The sequence below is a fragment of the Vombatus ursinus genome, unplaced genomic scaffold (genome assembly GCF_900497805.2).
Source record: "Vombatus ursinus unplaced genomic scaffold, bare-nosed wombat genome assembly UNPS02011700.1, whole genome shotgun sequence".
Lineage (NCBI taxonomy): Eukaryota > Metazoa > Chordata > Mammalia > Diprotodontia > Vombatidae > Vombatus > Vombatus ursinus.
The window spans coordinates 3,537,045-3,552,591 of NW_020951478.1; the positions used below are offsets into that span (position 1 = coordinate 3,537,045).

Genomic DNA, 15,547 nt, shown 5'->3' on the forward strand with positions numbered 1-15,547 from the left:
TCTGGCCACTTACAGTATTTTTGCCTTGACTTGATAGTTCTGTAATTTGGCTATAATGTTCCTTGGAGTTTTTACTTGGGGACCTCATTCTGAGGTGATTGGTAGATTATTTCAATGCCCATTTTGCCCTCTGTCAGGATATAAGAGCAGTTTTCCTTGATAATTTCTTGAAAGATGCTGTACAGATCCTCCTGTTGATTATGGATTACAGGTAGTCCTATGATTCTGACATTGTTTCTCCTGGAACTATTTTCCAGGTCAGTTGTTTTTTCCATTGAGGTATTTTACATTTTATTATGTTTTTTTTTTAATTCTTTTGAATTTGTTTGATTGATTCTTATTGTCTCATAAAGTCATTAGCTTCCACTTGCTCAATTCTAACTTTTAAAGAGATATTTCCCTCAGTTAACTTTTGTATTTTCTTTTCCATATGGGCAATTGTACTTTTTAAGGAGTTGTTTTCTTCAGTAGTTTTTTGTATCTCCTTTTCCATTTGGCCAATTCTACTATTTATGCAGTTGTTTTCTTTTTCCAAGCTGTTGGTTCTTTTTTTTTATAGTTCTCTTGCATCACTCTCATTGCTTTTCCTATTTTTTCTTCTACCTCTTTTACATGGTTTTAAGCTCCTTTTTGAGCTCTTCAATGAGTTCTTTCTGCACTTGAAACTACTTCCAATTCTTCTTTGGGGCTTTACTCATAGGTGTTTTGACATTGTTGTCCTCCTCTGAGTTTGTGTCTTGACCTTCCCTTTCACCATAATAACTTTCTATGGTCAGAATCTTTTTTGCTGTTTTTTGCTCGTCTTTTTTGGCCTTTTTCTTTTCTTTTAAATCTGAGCTCTGTTCCCAGGGTGGAAGGAGCACTGTCTCAGGCTTCTTGTGTCAGGGGCTACAGGCTTTGGCTGTTTACCTGGTGCTGCACTGATGCTGCCCTGAGGCCCATGGGGGAATCCTCATTTCTGGTGTTGTGCTGAGGGCATGGAATGGGGGTTGGCTGGCTCTGCTGGAGGTCATAGGTGTCTGGCAGCTTACCTGGTGCTGAGCTCAGGTCTGATTGGTGATGTCTGGTGTGTGCCGAGGCCTAGGGAGGTGTTTCTGTATTTCCCTCTGACTACACTGAAGTACGTGGTGGTTAGGCCTCTGGAGGCTGCCTCAATAGTGTATGATGGCTTCCAAGAAAGCTAATGAAAACTTAAGCTTCATTAAGAGAGTGATAGTGTCCAAGATAAGGGAGGCATATTCTCAACTATACTTGCACTTAGTAAGACCATATATGTATTATTGCACTGAGTTCAAGGCACCATATTTTAGAAAGAAAAATAAGTTGGAGATTGTCCAGAGAAGGTCAACCACTAGGGTAATGGTGTGGGACTTCATGCCGTATGAGGATTAATTGGAGGAATTAAGGATGTTTAGCCTGGAGATGAGAAGACTTGAAATGTGCAGTAATCATTTTATAAAATGCATACAAAGCAACATCATTGTAAGTGTCTTCAAACAATTAGAAGACTCTGATGTGGAAGAGGCTTGTTTTGCTTGACTCCTGGGGCTAGAACTAGAAACAGTGGATAGATGTTGCAAGAAACAAATTTAGACTTCATGTCTGGAGATGCATTGTAACAACAATTATCCGTAAGTGATATGGACTTCCCTGAGTACTAATGGCTTCTCCCTCACTGGAGGTCTTCTAGCTGAAGCGAAATGATATTTTGTTAGGTATTTTGATAGAGAAGATTCTTGTTCAGGTATTGATGAATTAGATGGTTTCTCTTCCTTCTCATTCAAAGAATCTTGGATTCTAGGATTACACACACACACACACACACACACATACACACACACACACATGATTGAATCTGTATTATACAGTGTAGAGGTCTGAGTGGATAGCTGAGCATAACCTATCTGTTTCAAATGACAGGAATTCCAAAGACAATCCTTTCCCAAAGACACTTTTTGAGGTTGTCCAAGTCATGGAATGGCAGGAGAGAAACATCTGAGCTCCTATGTTCCCTCAACAGTTGTCCTGAATCTTCTGCCTTTGCCATTCGACACTGCTCCAGAATGCAATGTACCAAGCGTCTTGGAATGTGCGGATGAAAAAGACACAAAGTCTTTCTACTCCAGGCAACAGGAGATAAGGCAACTGGGGACTCTGTGTGTGTGTGTGTGTGTGTGTGTGTGTGTGTGTTTGTGTGTGTGTGTGTTGCGAAAAATTTTTATAATGCTTACCACTTGTCACAAAGCATCTGGTCACATATGTACAAAGTTATTTATAGCAGTTCTTTTCATTACTAGCTCAAAACAGGAAACTAAGGGAATGCTCACCTATTGGGGAATGGCTAAAGGAATTATGGAATATGAATGCAATAAAATATTATTGTGCTATAAAAAAAGGAAGTTGTAAAGACTTCCGTGAACAAATGCAGGGTGAACAATTTATACAATGACAACATTATAAAGAAAAATAACTTTGAAAGATTTGAGAACTCTGAGCTATGCAATGACAAACCATGAGTATAGAGACCTGAAGATAATGCATGCTAGCCATTTCCTGGAAGAGATATGATGAACTTAAGATGAAAAATGGGACATACATTTTTGGGCATGGACAATGGAGGAATTTGTTTTGCTGGACTATGCGTATTTGTTATGTAAGCTTCCTTTTTCTTGATTTTATTTTATTGTTCAATTGGAGGACAGTGAAGGGAGAGACAATAAAGATTTGTATTAATAAACAAAGCATGTGGTCATTCTGGTAAGTGGTCATTGTCCCCAGTGATGGGTCAGACCCTGGCATCTCTGAAAATTGATTATCTGAGGGTAAACTAAGATTCCTGTCTTTTTAAAAAAAAGCTTCTTTCTCTTAGGAACTGGGACCTATATCACATGATTATGCCACTTAAATTTTCCATGCTTCATTTTCTCTTCTTGCAAACAAGGAAACTATTTCCCACTCATCTTAGTGCTATGCTGAGGAAGTGAATGCTTTCATGGCTAACCAGTTTAGGTTTTTATCTACTGACTGTACTTCTGTACCTGCCTATAAATATCCATTATGACATGGTTTTGTTTCTCCTTCTCTAAAAATTTATCAAGCCGTTGCCTTATGTGAATTTTACACAATTGTAATTTAGCTATTCTTCCCAAAATTCTAAGATATCTTGGACTAAAATATATACTGTGGTTAACGAGGGCAAAGACATCAAACATGCGGCCAATGGCCACATGCAGCTAGCAGTACTGCCAAGTGCCTATTGAACTGGATTAAAATTTAATTGTGAAATACTTAATAAAATAAATAAAAATACAATAGAACATAGATAATGTACACATGTGGTTTTCTAAGTCAATATGGGCTCACAGGGATCCTTATGTATGGTTTAGTGGTCCCTATTTCTACTTGAGTTTAGCACCACTGCTCTAAGGTACCATGATTTAATTCACCTAGACAGAATTTGCAGGGACTAAGGAATTATAATGAAACTTCATTGATGGCTATGTACCAGTCAGTACACTGCTTTTCTTTCATCCCTGGGAGATTGACTACTGCTCTGAAACCACAAAGATAACATACTCATGACTATGTATTTACCTTCAAGAAGCCCAAGGAATTTAATCTTTGTGAATTCTGTGAAAAGAGCCATCTATGTTTATAGGGCATAAGTATTCATACTACCTTTCTGAGAGGAGAGTTCAAGTTTAAAAAAAATAAGAAAGAAAGAAAGAAAAAATCCATGAGATAGGAAAACGCTGGCTAATCTGGGAAGTAAAGTACAATCTTCTCCTCACCACAGGGTAGAGCAGAGTGAAGAAGCCCCCGCTCAGCAGACAATGAGGCGCAATCAAATGCAATTCAGCATGATATGAATTAAGCAGTAAGAAGCTGCCTGACTCTTTCCATAGCAACCGAGCCTTATAAAGTCCAGAATTTTATTGGCCAGATTCTCATATTGTTCTTAGAGATCAGCATGTGTCCTTAGTCTGAGATTATTAAAGGTGTCCAAAACAAGAGTTAATCACTCAGATAGTCAGCTTTTCCATCTCCATTTAGAATTATGTATATGACATATAGAAAACACTTTTGCACAGACATGGACAAAATTAGACATGCCCACATGGAAAAGGCAATTTGTTTTAAAACTCTTTGGAATTAGACTTTTGGTGTTTCCATTTTTCCAACTAGTAGGCTTCAAATTTGATAGTATAAACTCAATTTCCTTGTTTCATTAATACTTTGATTTCATTAGGCAATAATGGCTGTTAAGAGAATTCAGTCCCAGCCAGCTCAGGAAAACATTAAAAATATTCCTCTTTATTCATACACTTGATAAGGTCTGGCCAAGAGTGTCAGAGGAAGATGGTTAAGTGAACCTTCTTCATGTATGTATGATTGGTGATGGGAAGAGCAAGAAATAAAGATTTCAGTGAAAGGTTTCCTTGCCGCTCTGCCCAGAGGTACAAAAACTCATTTTGAGCTTACAGTCTGCCCCAAACCCCAGATCTTCTCAAGAAATTGTTTTCTAGTTGTACCACCCTCATCTTATACTTGCAAAGTTGATCTTCCAAAGCCTAGCATAAGATTTTTATTTGCAATGTAAATTGCAATTACATTTTGAAAGTCCATTTAGGCTATGAATAACAGGTTTAGAGCATAGAAACAATATTTTGTTTTAAAAGGCATGGGTACATATAAGAAGGAATGCTAAGTTAGATTGATTAATCACTAAAATTTCATCTTCTTTGGTTCATTCTGACGATGACCTAGCTTGCTGCAGTCTTTTTGATCACAACTCCCTTCAATCTGGCCTCTGTCAATTCAGTGTGTTAGTTACCACTCTCAGCTTGGTGTCATCGCAGAGATGCAGAGTATTGGGAGACCTGTCACCTGGCCAAAATGTGATTATATAGTTGTCAACCTGAGTCAGTAACTGATGCCTCAGGGCCTAGGGTTTGGCTGAAACTCTCCTAATGGCTTAATTTGGACCCAGGGGTCCTATACATATCTCTTGAAGGCCATCATAACCAATCACTCAGTCACCAAGTCCTGTCAATTCCACCTCCACAATATCTCTATTATGTGCCTTCTCCTTTTCAGTCTGTTCAAGTCTTCATTATTTTAACTTTGCAATAGTCTCAAAACTAGTCCCTGCTTTCCCATGGCTTTCCCTTCTTCAATCCATTTTTTGCACTGGTGAATCTTCCCAAAGCATAAAGTCCTTATCTTAGAGCTCTCCATGATTTGAGTGCAACTTATTTTTCCAGTTCTCTTTCTCTCTACTCTCAGATGTGTAGCCTACACTTTGGTCAAACTGGATTTTTTTTTTGCCATCAGTTAAACCAAGTGGAAAGGTCAAAGATGTGGAAGGAGCAAGAAGTGAGAGGTGGGTTAAGTTCATTCACAACATTTCACAAGTAAAGTCTGGATTTTTGGCTACAGTTCATTGTCAAAAGACGGACGAGGAGGGCAAACTTAATAAATGATGTGGATTCAATTTGTCACACTGAAAGATTCCCTAGGAAAGTTGTGAATTTTAAACATAGTCATGTGGCAACTGGTCCACTTGCCCCAAACCTCCATTGGCTGTAGAAACTCTTACAGTTACTGCCTTTATTCATTCGCTGCCTTGTTATTGATAGAGCATCAGGCTTGCTCACAAACCTCTCAGTGATCTGTCCTCCTTTTTTTTAATGTCTTTTGATGTCTTTTGACACTACCAATTACCAGTACACTACCAACGCCTTTGTGAACCTCCATGAAACTTATAGGATAAAAGCCATTCATCTTTGTGCTCTCCCCATCACCTAGCAAGCATTCAATGAATATTTATTGAATTGATACATATATTATTTATTCCCCAAATATATTTTAGTGTTTCCAAATGTTCACAGAAAGACAAGTGATAATTCCCTATGCCACACAATCTGGAAATGAGGGATTAACTTCCAATCAAGGAAAACCAAGTCAGATAAGAACCCTGAACTTTGGTAAATGGCGAGGTACAAACCTGGGGTAAAATGGGAAATTCCATGCCAAGGGATCAGGCAAGAATGAAGATGAAAGTAAGATCCAGGCTGAGATGATAGAGCATCTGAAATGAAATCAGAAAAAGCAGCAGGAAATCTGGGACAGAAGGACAGAAACCAGCAATTTCAGAAATCAGAAGACAGTCAGGAGTACTTGAGGCTTGGGTAGTCATGCACACCCCCACACCACACCACACACACACATTGTCCAAGGACAATATACCTCACTCCCCTCCACAGATTCCTTTTTTTTTCACAGCTTCCTTTTGATGAAGAACTGTAGCACACAGCTTATGCCCCTCTTTGCAACTTAAAGGTGTTCTCTGGGCCCAGGAATTCAACACAAGGGAAGAATTGTTCTCTCATCTTGATTTGAGCAAATTTTGCTGAGACCTGGGGAGCAGATAATTGTACTGGGTAGGCAGCTATAACTCAGGGTCATCAGTATAAAAGGATGTGAATGTTAGTGTAAGACCCAGAGGCCATTCAAAGGAAGACAGATTTCAGAGGGATTATTCATTTGAAAGGCCATATTTGGGGGATAAAAGAAGCAAATCAGCTCATCGAATTACCACTCTACAACCCATTTAAATATTGATCAAAGAGAAATTTATTCACAGAGTTTTTAAAATACAAACATAAAATAGCACTTTTTTTTTACAAAAATGAATATTGAAACAAATGAGGATACAACACAATATGACAATCATGAAACAAAAGCAAATGTTTTTCCCCTTATACTTATCTATCAGAAAGTGAATTCATCCTTCCACTGGACAGTGAACTGTCCTTTTGTCATGAGTTCCAGCAGCAGGAGCTGCATATATAGTGTAAAATATGGCATTCTTAGTAGAATGCTGAACTTACAGAAGCTTAATTTTAAAAATCTGAATAAACAGTGATTACATGTTGAGGGAGTTTATGTAGGATATACAAAATACTGATAAAGTGGCTTATTGGTCCATTTATTAGGATTAATGTATGATTTATAATGAGATAATACTGAACTTTAAATGATAAAAAAGAAAGATGAAGTAATGCATTGTCTAAATCTCCATTTTAATTTGTGCCATGTTTTGTGCATGTGTGTGCATGTGTGCAGGTGTATGCATATTTGTTTAGATGTGTGTGCGTGAGTGTGAGTGTGAGTGTGTGTGTGTGTGTGTGTGTGTGTGTGTGTGTGTGTGTGTGCTTTCAGGAGTGCCAAGCCTAAAGGGAATTTTTGAAGATTACCCTGCCTTCCAACACAATACTGTTTCCACTGGTCATTTAATATACTGTCTTGCTTAGTTTTAAATGTTACAACTAAAGAGAATTTCCTGCATGTACAGCTGCATTCTTATAAAGCAGACCAGTAATACTTGGGGGTGAGGGGAGCATCTTATTCCCTATAATATCTTTAGACTTTGGTCCATCATTTATGTTCCCCCCTTACATATCACCCATTCCTCTTATAAATCCCCCTCCTCCCTCCCATCTCCCCACCCCACCCTGTGTCAGATGATGTCCTCAAGAACATTCTATCTCATGTTATAAGAATTGTGTTAGATAAAAGCCATAAATCCATCTTTTCATTTTGCTTGGTGCTTGATTCTTCAGTCTGTTTGAGCACATTCCTTCCCACCTGGGTCTCCTTGCACCATCCTTGGCACCATCAGTATGGGTACTGCTTTTGTTTCTTGCCAGAGAAGCAGGCAAGCCAAGTGCAGAGCAACATGGCCGTGGCTGCTCCCCCACCAGTGCAGTAGTAAGCCCAGCCAATTTCACACTTACCTAGGAATGCACAAGGAACAAAAATACACACATCAGTCCTTTTACCTCGAACTCAAATTTCCCAGAGATTCATTAACAATTTTTTATTGATGCCTTTAGTTTTTAGATCATAGTCGTTTCTGGAAATATTCCTGATCCTCCTCAAAGCTGAACCACCTCTTGTAACAAATGAAAACTAGTTGAACAAAAACACTTGACATAGTGAACACTTTAAATAATGTATATGGCAATCTATCCTGGTAGAACTTAGACTCTCTATCATAAGAAGAAGGGATGTTTTATATCTGCTCTCTGCGACCATCCCCTTTTTCAATTACCATAGCTTAGCCTCCTTTTGGTATTCTGTTCATCTATGTCATTATAGGTATTGCATTTACTGGGGTTTTTATCAGTTCATTCAAATCTTCTATGTGTTTCTTTGGATTCCTTATATCCATTATTTCTTATTGCACAATAATATTCTATTGTACTTATATGTCACAGTTTATTCAGCCATAACCCAAATCAGTGGGCAGCCACTTTGTTTCCAGTTCTTTGCCAGCATGAAGAGTGCTGCTATTAATTTTTATCATCTGTCTTTGGCCTTTTGGGGGCATCTGCCCTCTATTGAGATGGATCGTCAGGGGCTTTTTCAGAGACAGGAAATGGAAATACTGGGCCGGAATATTATGACATTGTACCTTTAAGGGAAAAGAAAAAGGAGCACATATAATGTGCTTTTCTAGGTTTACTCTTCTGACACTTTCTAACACTCACCCAAAAAGCACTTTCTGGGCAACTACAATGTCTGCTATAATGGCCAATTAACCAGAAACAATGCATTGACCAACTGCCACAGAAAGGTCTGAGTACAGTAGGGTTGCCAAACAGCTCAATTTGAGGTCTTTGCTGTGGCATCTGGATTTTGTAAAGTATGTCTGGGCCAGAAAGTTGGAGCTCTCTGCTGGTCATGCAAGGCAGTTTGGGACCATATAGATGACTGACTTTGTACATTTGTTCTGGGAGGATCTCTAGACTTATCATCACCTTTTACCTAAAGGGACATAAAACTCAACCCTCTTTCATCAATATTTATGATGATCCCTGAAGAAATCCCTGAAGAAAATATTGACCAACAGCAAAGCCTCAGCTCTGATACTATTCTTTGAGAAAAAAGGGATCTGGGTATTAAATCCAATGCTGGTTCAAAGATGTCACATACACTTCTATGATATTGAGGGAGTAGGGAAAAGAATGAGGAGGAGGAGGAGGAGGAAGGACAAAACAACTTTTTTCCCTTTAAAACTGTAGGACCTAAGAAGAGAGATCCATTAGAATATTGAAGAAAATACTGTAATTTACTAGAAATCAGAAATGTACACATTTCCCTCATTGAGCAAAAATTCTCCTTGGACAAACACCTGTCCTTGGTTAATCAAAAGACAAATACCTCATAAGCCAAATTGTCATGTATGTAATAAATACAATGACAATTGTCTAATTGTATCCTCTTCACTCAGAGTCAGGATTCCTAAAGAAAAGTAGCCTTTGGCTCAGATTGACCCATTTGGGTCAAAGGGATAGATTTTCTGTATTCAAGGATACAGCATCTTTTCTATAGGATAGTTTTAGTTTTTAGGATATAGGATACAGAATATTTTTCTATAGGATATGGAAACTTTGAATATAATAGAGTAGTTGGGAGGAAGGACCAAAGAGAAGGGAAAGGGAAGAAATCCACTCCCCCCCCATTTCTTGCCAGTCACTTCTCTTCCCTACTAACCACTATAACCTCTGTTCTAGTCTTCCTACTGCTAATCGTTATAGCCAATCATTGTGAAGACTAATGTAGTCTGGCTTTTGTTAACAAATCCTGGGTCAACACACCTAATTGCAATTATTTGTCCTTGTTTGGGCTTTTTGTCTACCAATATAAGCTTCAGATCCATGTACATTAACTTAGCTTTAATCATCCCTTGATCATCATAAATGAAAAGCAAATTCTCTGGGTTCAAAAGCCTTTCTTCCTCACATGAGGTAATATTTGTAAAGCACTTAGCATAGGGTCTGGCACATAGTAGGTAATTAATAAATGCTTCTCCTCTTTCCTTCTTCCTTTTTCTTCTTACAGAATAGTCATTTTCATAGGGCAACTGTAGAGTGAAAGGGGATCTAAGAGGCCATGTTCTAGTTGAACACTCTCATTTTAGAGAAGAGGACATTGAGTCTTAGGGAGGGGAAATGATTAACTCCAGGTCAGACAGGGAGTAAGCATCAGGATCAGAATTGGATACCTTGTCCTCTGATTCTGAAAGCAGTACTTTCCCTGGTTATAAAAGAATTAATAGATATGTCTCTACTGTGGAATTCAGAAACTTATAAAGTTCATGTCACAAAGGGGAAGTACTTGGGCTTATATTAAGATGCCCATTTCACAAGCAGAGAAGAGAAGCCACAGCCTGGCAAAGATAAGTGAGTTGCACATGGTCACTGCAAGCTCAAAGCAAAAGGATTGGAACTTGTAACCAATGATCCCTTGTGTCACTGTAGACCATGAGAACATATAGATAGATAGATGGATATCCATCTATCTATCTATCCATCCATCCCTCTATCTATGACCAGAGAATCATCTTTCAAAAGAGAAAAAAACTCAGTTTTTCTGAAGGTAAATACCTCTATATTTTCACTTAGCTCTGTGGAGAGCAGATTTTAATCCCCAGTACATTCTTAAAGCCTTTATAGCCCGTATACATTGGATTTAACATTAAAACAATAATAGATACTGAGGGATCTCATCTCCTCAGTGTAAGTTTCCCAGGTTCAGAGCCTCCCATTATTGCTAGTGGACAACCTACACATTTTTCAAGGGTACCAGAGTCCTCTTCATAGTAGAAAATTTGCTGACAACCCTGAGATACTGCTGCTTTATGCCATGGGAATGGCCTCCATTTTGAATTATTCTCAATCAAATTTCTCTCAGTTATTTCAATGATTTAAATAAATCCAGGAGGGGAGGATAAATAGGTAATGAATAGATGGTGATTGGTTTAGTATCTTTCAAAAAGTCAGCAAAATACGTGGGAGGTGTGATAAGCTTGAAGCTTATATCAAAGAAACACAAATCAGGGCTCATTAATGGCAATGTATTTATCTAATCCATAGTTTCATGATCTGAACTAGAAAGGCATAGTATATAACATTCCTTCTTATGTATTAGATATTTTAACACGAAACAGTATCTGAACTGGCATATCATTTTGGGTTAGTGTGTGTCGATCAAAGTAGACAAGTGGATTAAAAAGAAAGATAAATAAATAATCCTAGTGAAGATGAAATACAGAAATAGAAGAGACTGGTGAATTCAAATGCTTTCTTCAGCATTGGAAAGGAAATCTGAAGACATATGGCTAAGCTTTATGTCCTCTTAGCCAGCAGGGCATCATTGGATGAGAGGTCCTTCCAGAGTCAAATTCACAAAGTCCAGTATCAGTTGATCAGATCTTTGACAACAAGAGTTTAACAACATCTACCACTCCAGGACAAATCCTGAAACTAGAACAAAGCACTCAGATTGGCCAAAGGGAAACCTACTACACTAACAGTTTTGGATGGGAATTTTCTAACATTGCTATTCCTTGATAACTGTTTATCATGCCAGTTATAACATTTTTTAAATTTATCTACCTTGTTTATGACCCATGAAATCTACTGTTAACTTACAGAACCAACTGTTTGCTAGTCCAAAGCTGAAAAGTGTGTTACTTTTTTTTTAATACCAAGAGTGTACAAGAAGAAAAAAGGTAAGCTATCATTCCATGAGATAATGTCACTGACTCCATAAGCATGTATGTTTTTATGTACATATATTATGGTTAATATTGACAAACAAGGTCTGACAACTTGATGGGCTAGGTGATATGTGGTGTCATTCAAAACACAAGAAATAACTCTCCTTACCCTTTGGATGTGAACATTTTCATTTACAAAGTCAATTACAAATGATATAATCCTTAAAAAGATATTCTTGATGCCACCTAAAGATAAGGAGACTCCTTAACAGTTAAATTTTGGATAATGGCTTATTAGTATTGATCTCTCAACTAATGTCAATTCAATTCAATTCAATTAAAATTTATTAAGTGCTCACTATGTGCCAGGTACTGTGCTAAAAACTGGAGATACAAAAAGAGGCAAAAGATAGTCCCTACCCTCATGGAGCTTACAATCTAATGGGGGAGACAACATGCAAACAAATATATGCAAAGTGAGCTATATACAGGATAAATAGGAAATAATTAACAGAGGAAAGTCACTGGAATTAAGAGGGGTTGGCAAAGGCTTCCTATAGGAGGTAGGATTTCAGTTGGGACTTAAAGAAAGGAGGTAACATGAGGTATAATTATTCATATGTTACAAAGTCATAGGCATGGGGAAATTCTGTAAGGAGTAAGGAAATAGATAATTTCAAAGAGACATGGAAAGACTCATATGAACTGATGCAGAATAAAATGAGCAGAGCCAGAACAATTTATTCTATAACACAAATATTATAGAAATGAACAATTTTGAACACTACAAAAAACAGCTTTAAAGGCTATAAGAACTAAGATCAATGCAATGACCACCCATGATTCCAGAGGATTAATGAAGAAACATGCTATCCATTGCCCAAGAGAGTGCTGATGGACCCTGGGCATGGTCAATAAGGGAATTTGTTTTACTTCACTATGTATATTTATATCAGGGATTTGATTTTCTTTTTTTTTGTTTTCAATAGAGTGGGGAGATGTGAGGAAGATATCTGTTCATGAAAAAATAAAATTTAATTTAAAAAATTCCAAATTACACATTTAGGGAGCACATCTTCATGTTTTAAACTAATTTAAAAAATATTCTAGGTAAATTTAGAAGTGAGATTTTTAATAGCTTTGGGCAAATCTACAGGCATGCTGAAACATTCTTTCCCAATAAAGAGTTAGAGCAATGGTGTCAAACTCAAATAGAAATGAGGGTCTTTAAACTATACATAAAGATCTTTGTAGACTACAAATTGATTTAGAAAACCACAGGTTTATATATTGCTTTTGTTACTAAAACATCAACACATTAAAATCAGATAGGAACTGTATTTTAATCTGGTTAGGGCTGCACTTGAGAGTGTTGTATTTAACATTTCTAAACTAGAGTATCATTCCTAACCATTGATGGAGGTCAGTTGGGACATGATGTTTTCATTAATATTTTGATAGATAAGTCATATGATCATAAAATCATAGACTTCAAGTTGGAAGATATCTTGGAGAGGCATGACATAATAAGATGGATGTTCACTTAAGGAATTAGTCTCATTACCTTAAAATCAGTGCATGACTCTTTCCAAACTCATTCAGGAAAGCACAATAAACTTAACTAAGAAATAAATTCAATACATGCAAGTGAGTTTGTTTCTTATTTCCTGTTATTTTGGGGAAGAAAGTTTACATTGGAAAAATGTGTGATAAATCAAAATAACTAGTTTGAAAAGGACTGGGGTAAATTTTCTAACTATGCAAACCAGTACTGTATCACTAACTTGACCAAAATGGAAATAAGAGTCCTGAATGCTTCTTTCATACTCAAAATTGATTTATAGAAGGTTAGGAACTGGTGAGGTGGGAAATGAGAGTTCCTCACTGGCTTTTCACACAACAGGAAGAAAACTTTTTCCTAATACTTGGGCTGGTGGAAAACAGTAACTTTAAGACTGAATATGTGTCTTATGAAATAACACAGAAAATTCTGAGCAGCTATAAAACTAAACAGAACTAGGAAATACAAGGCCATTTTTTTTTTGTTTTTGTCCATATCATCCTTCCTTTTCAGGGTAACATGTGCCAGTCTTGACAATAGGGGGCGGAGCCAAGATGGCAGAGGGAAAGCAGTGACTTGCTTGAGCTCTCTCCCCTAACTCCTCCAAATACCTACAAAAATGGCTCCAAACAAAATCTAAAGCAGCAGAACCCACAAGAAGACAGAGTGAAACAAATTTCCAGCCCAAGACAGCCTGGATGGTTGATCAAAAAGGTATATCGTGCCAGATGGGGAGAGGAGCACAGTTCGGGTGTGGAGCAGGCCTCAGAGGACTCAATTGGGGGCAGCTGTGGTGGTTTCCAGACTTCTCAACCCACAAATGCCAAAGACAACTTAGAAGGTCAGTGGGAAAAGTCTGTGACTATGGTGAGAGCTAGGTCTCAGCCGCCCCTGGGGGCCGCGACTGTTTCCTGAGCTTCAGGCCCACAGACTGAGGGGGAATCAAGTGGCTGATCAGAGAAGGGAATTGCAGGAATCTCTTTGCCAGTGCTGAGGCAGGAATATCTTGCTTTGCCCATGCTTGGATCTGGGTCACAATTCTGAGGGGCAGTCCTGAGGCGAGGAGGAGTGCTGGTGTGGTGAAGTTTGTTGTGGCAGTGGAGAAAAAACACCTCGCCCCTTATCATAGCACCTTGGAAGAACTGAAAATTTTCAGGTCCCTAGAAGTGTCTCTGAAAACATCTGTACAAACCCTCGAAGCTTGGGACAGTACATTCGCCACATTGGAAATAGACTTTTACCTTAACAAAGAGTTTAAAACTCAAGTAATTGGCTGGGATCGTGAGTAAGCAGCGCAAAAAGAGTCAGACTATATTATCTTACTTTGGTGACAAAGAAGATCAAAACATACAACCAGAAGAAGACAACGAAGCCAAAGCCCCTACATCCAAAGCCTCCAAGAAAAATATGAATCAGATCCAGGCCTTGGAAGAGCTCAAAAGGGATTTTGAGAAGCAAGTAAGAGAAGTAGAGGAAAAACTGAGAGTTTTGCAAGAAAATCATGAAAAACAAGTCAACAATTTGCTAAAAGAGACCCAAAAAAAATTGAAGAAAATATCACCTTAAAAAATAGCCTAACCCAAATGGCAAAAGAGGTCCCAAAAGCCAATGAGGAGAAGAGTGCTCTAGAAAACAAAATTGGTCAAATGGAAAAGGAAGTCCAAAAGCTTACTGAAGAAAATACTTCCTTAAAATTAGAATAGAGCAATTGAAAGCTAGTGACTTTATGAGAAATCAAGACATTGTAAAACAAATACAAAAGAATGAAAATTATAGAACAGTGGAGGGGAAACAGGGGAAGGTGAGAGGGAATGAATGAATCTTATTCTCATAGAATTTGACTTAAGGAGGGAATAACATACACACTCAATTGGGTATGGAAATCTGTCTTACCCTACAGGAAAATGGGGAGGGGGGAGAGGACAAGAGAGTAGGGAGACGATAGAGAGGAGGGCAGACTGGGAAAGGGGGTAATCAGAAGCAAGTACTTCTGAGGAGGGTCAGAGTCAAGAGAAAGAATAGAATAAATGGGGGGATGGGATAGGATTAAGGGAAATAGTTTTTCACAGCATGTCTACTATTGAAGTGTTTTACATAACTGCACATATATAACCTATATTTAGTTGCTTGCCTTATCAATGAGGGTGGGTAGGGAGGTAGGAAGGGAGAAAATTTGGAACTCAAAATTTTAAAAACACATGTTTAAAAAAATGTTTTCACATGCAACTGCAAAATAAGAAATACAGTAAATGGGGTACAGAAATCCATCCTGCCCTACAGGAAAATTGAAGGGGAAGGGGATAAGAGAAGGGAGGGAGAGATAGAAGGGAAGGCAGATTAGGGGAAGGGGTATTCAGAATACATGCCATCTTGGGGTGGGGGAGGGGCGAGATAGGGTGAAAATTTGGAACTCAAAA

At 38.0% G+C, this 15,547-nt stretch overlaps 1 protein-coding gene across 2 annotated transcripts in view; it reads right to left on the reverse strand.

The window, feature by feature from the left end:
• Positions 1-7,498: 7,498 nt before the first annotated feature.
• The window catches only part of LHFPL6 (LHFPL tetraspan subfamily member 6), a 286,609-nt gene continuing 278,560 nt past the window's right edge, over positions 7,499-15,547 (reverse strand). For both annotated transcript variants that reach the window (XM_027856876.1, XM_027856877.1), the window contains exon 4: positions 7,499-7,799. In XM_027856876.1, coding sequence (XP_027712677.1) covers positions 7,681-7,799 — 119 coding nt within the window. In that variant the 3' untranslated portion in view covers positions 7,499-7,680. The remainder of the gene's footprint in view (positions 7,800-15,547) is intronic.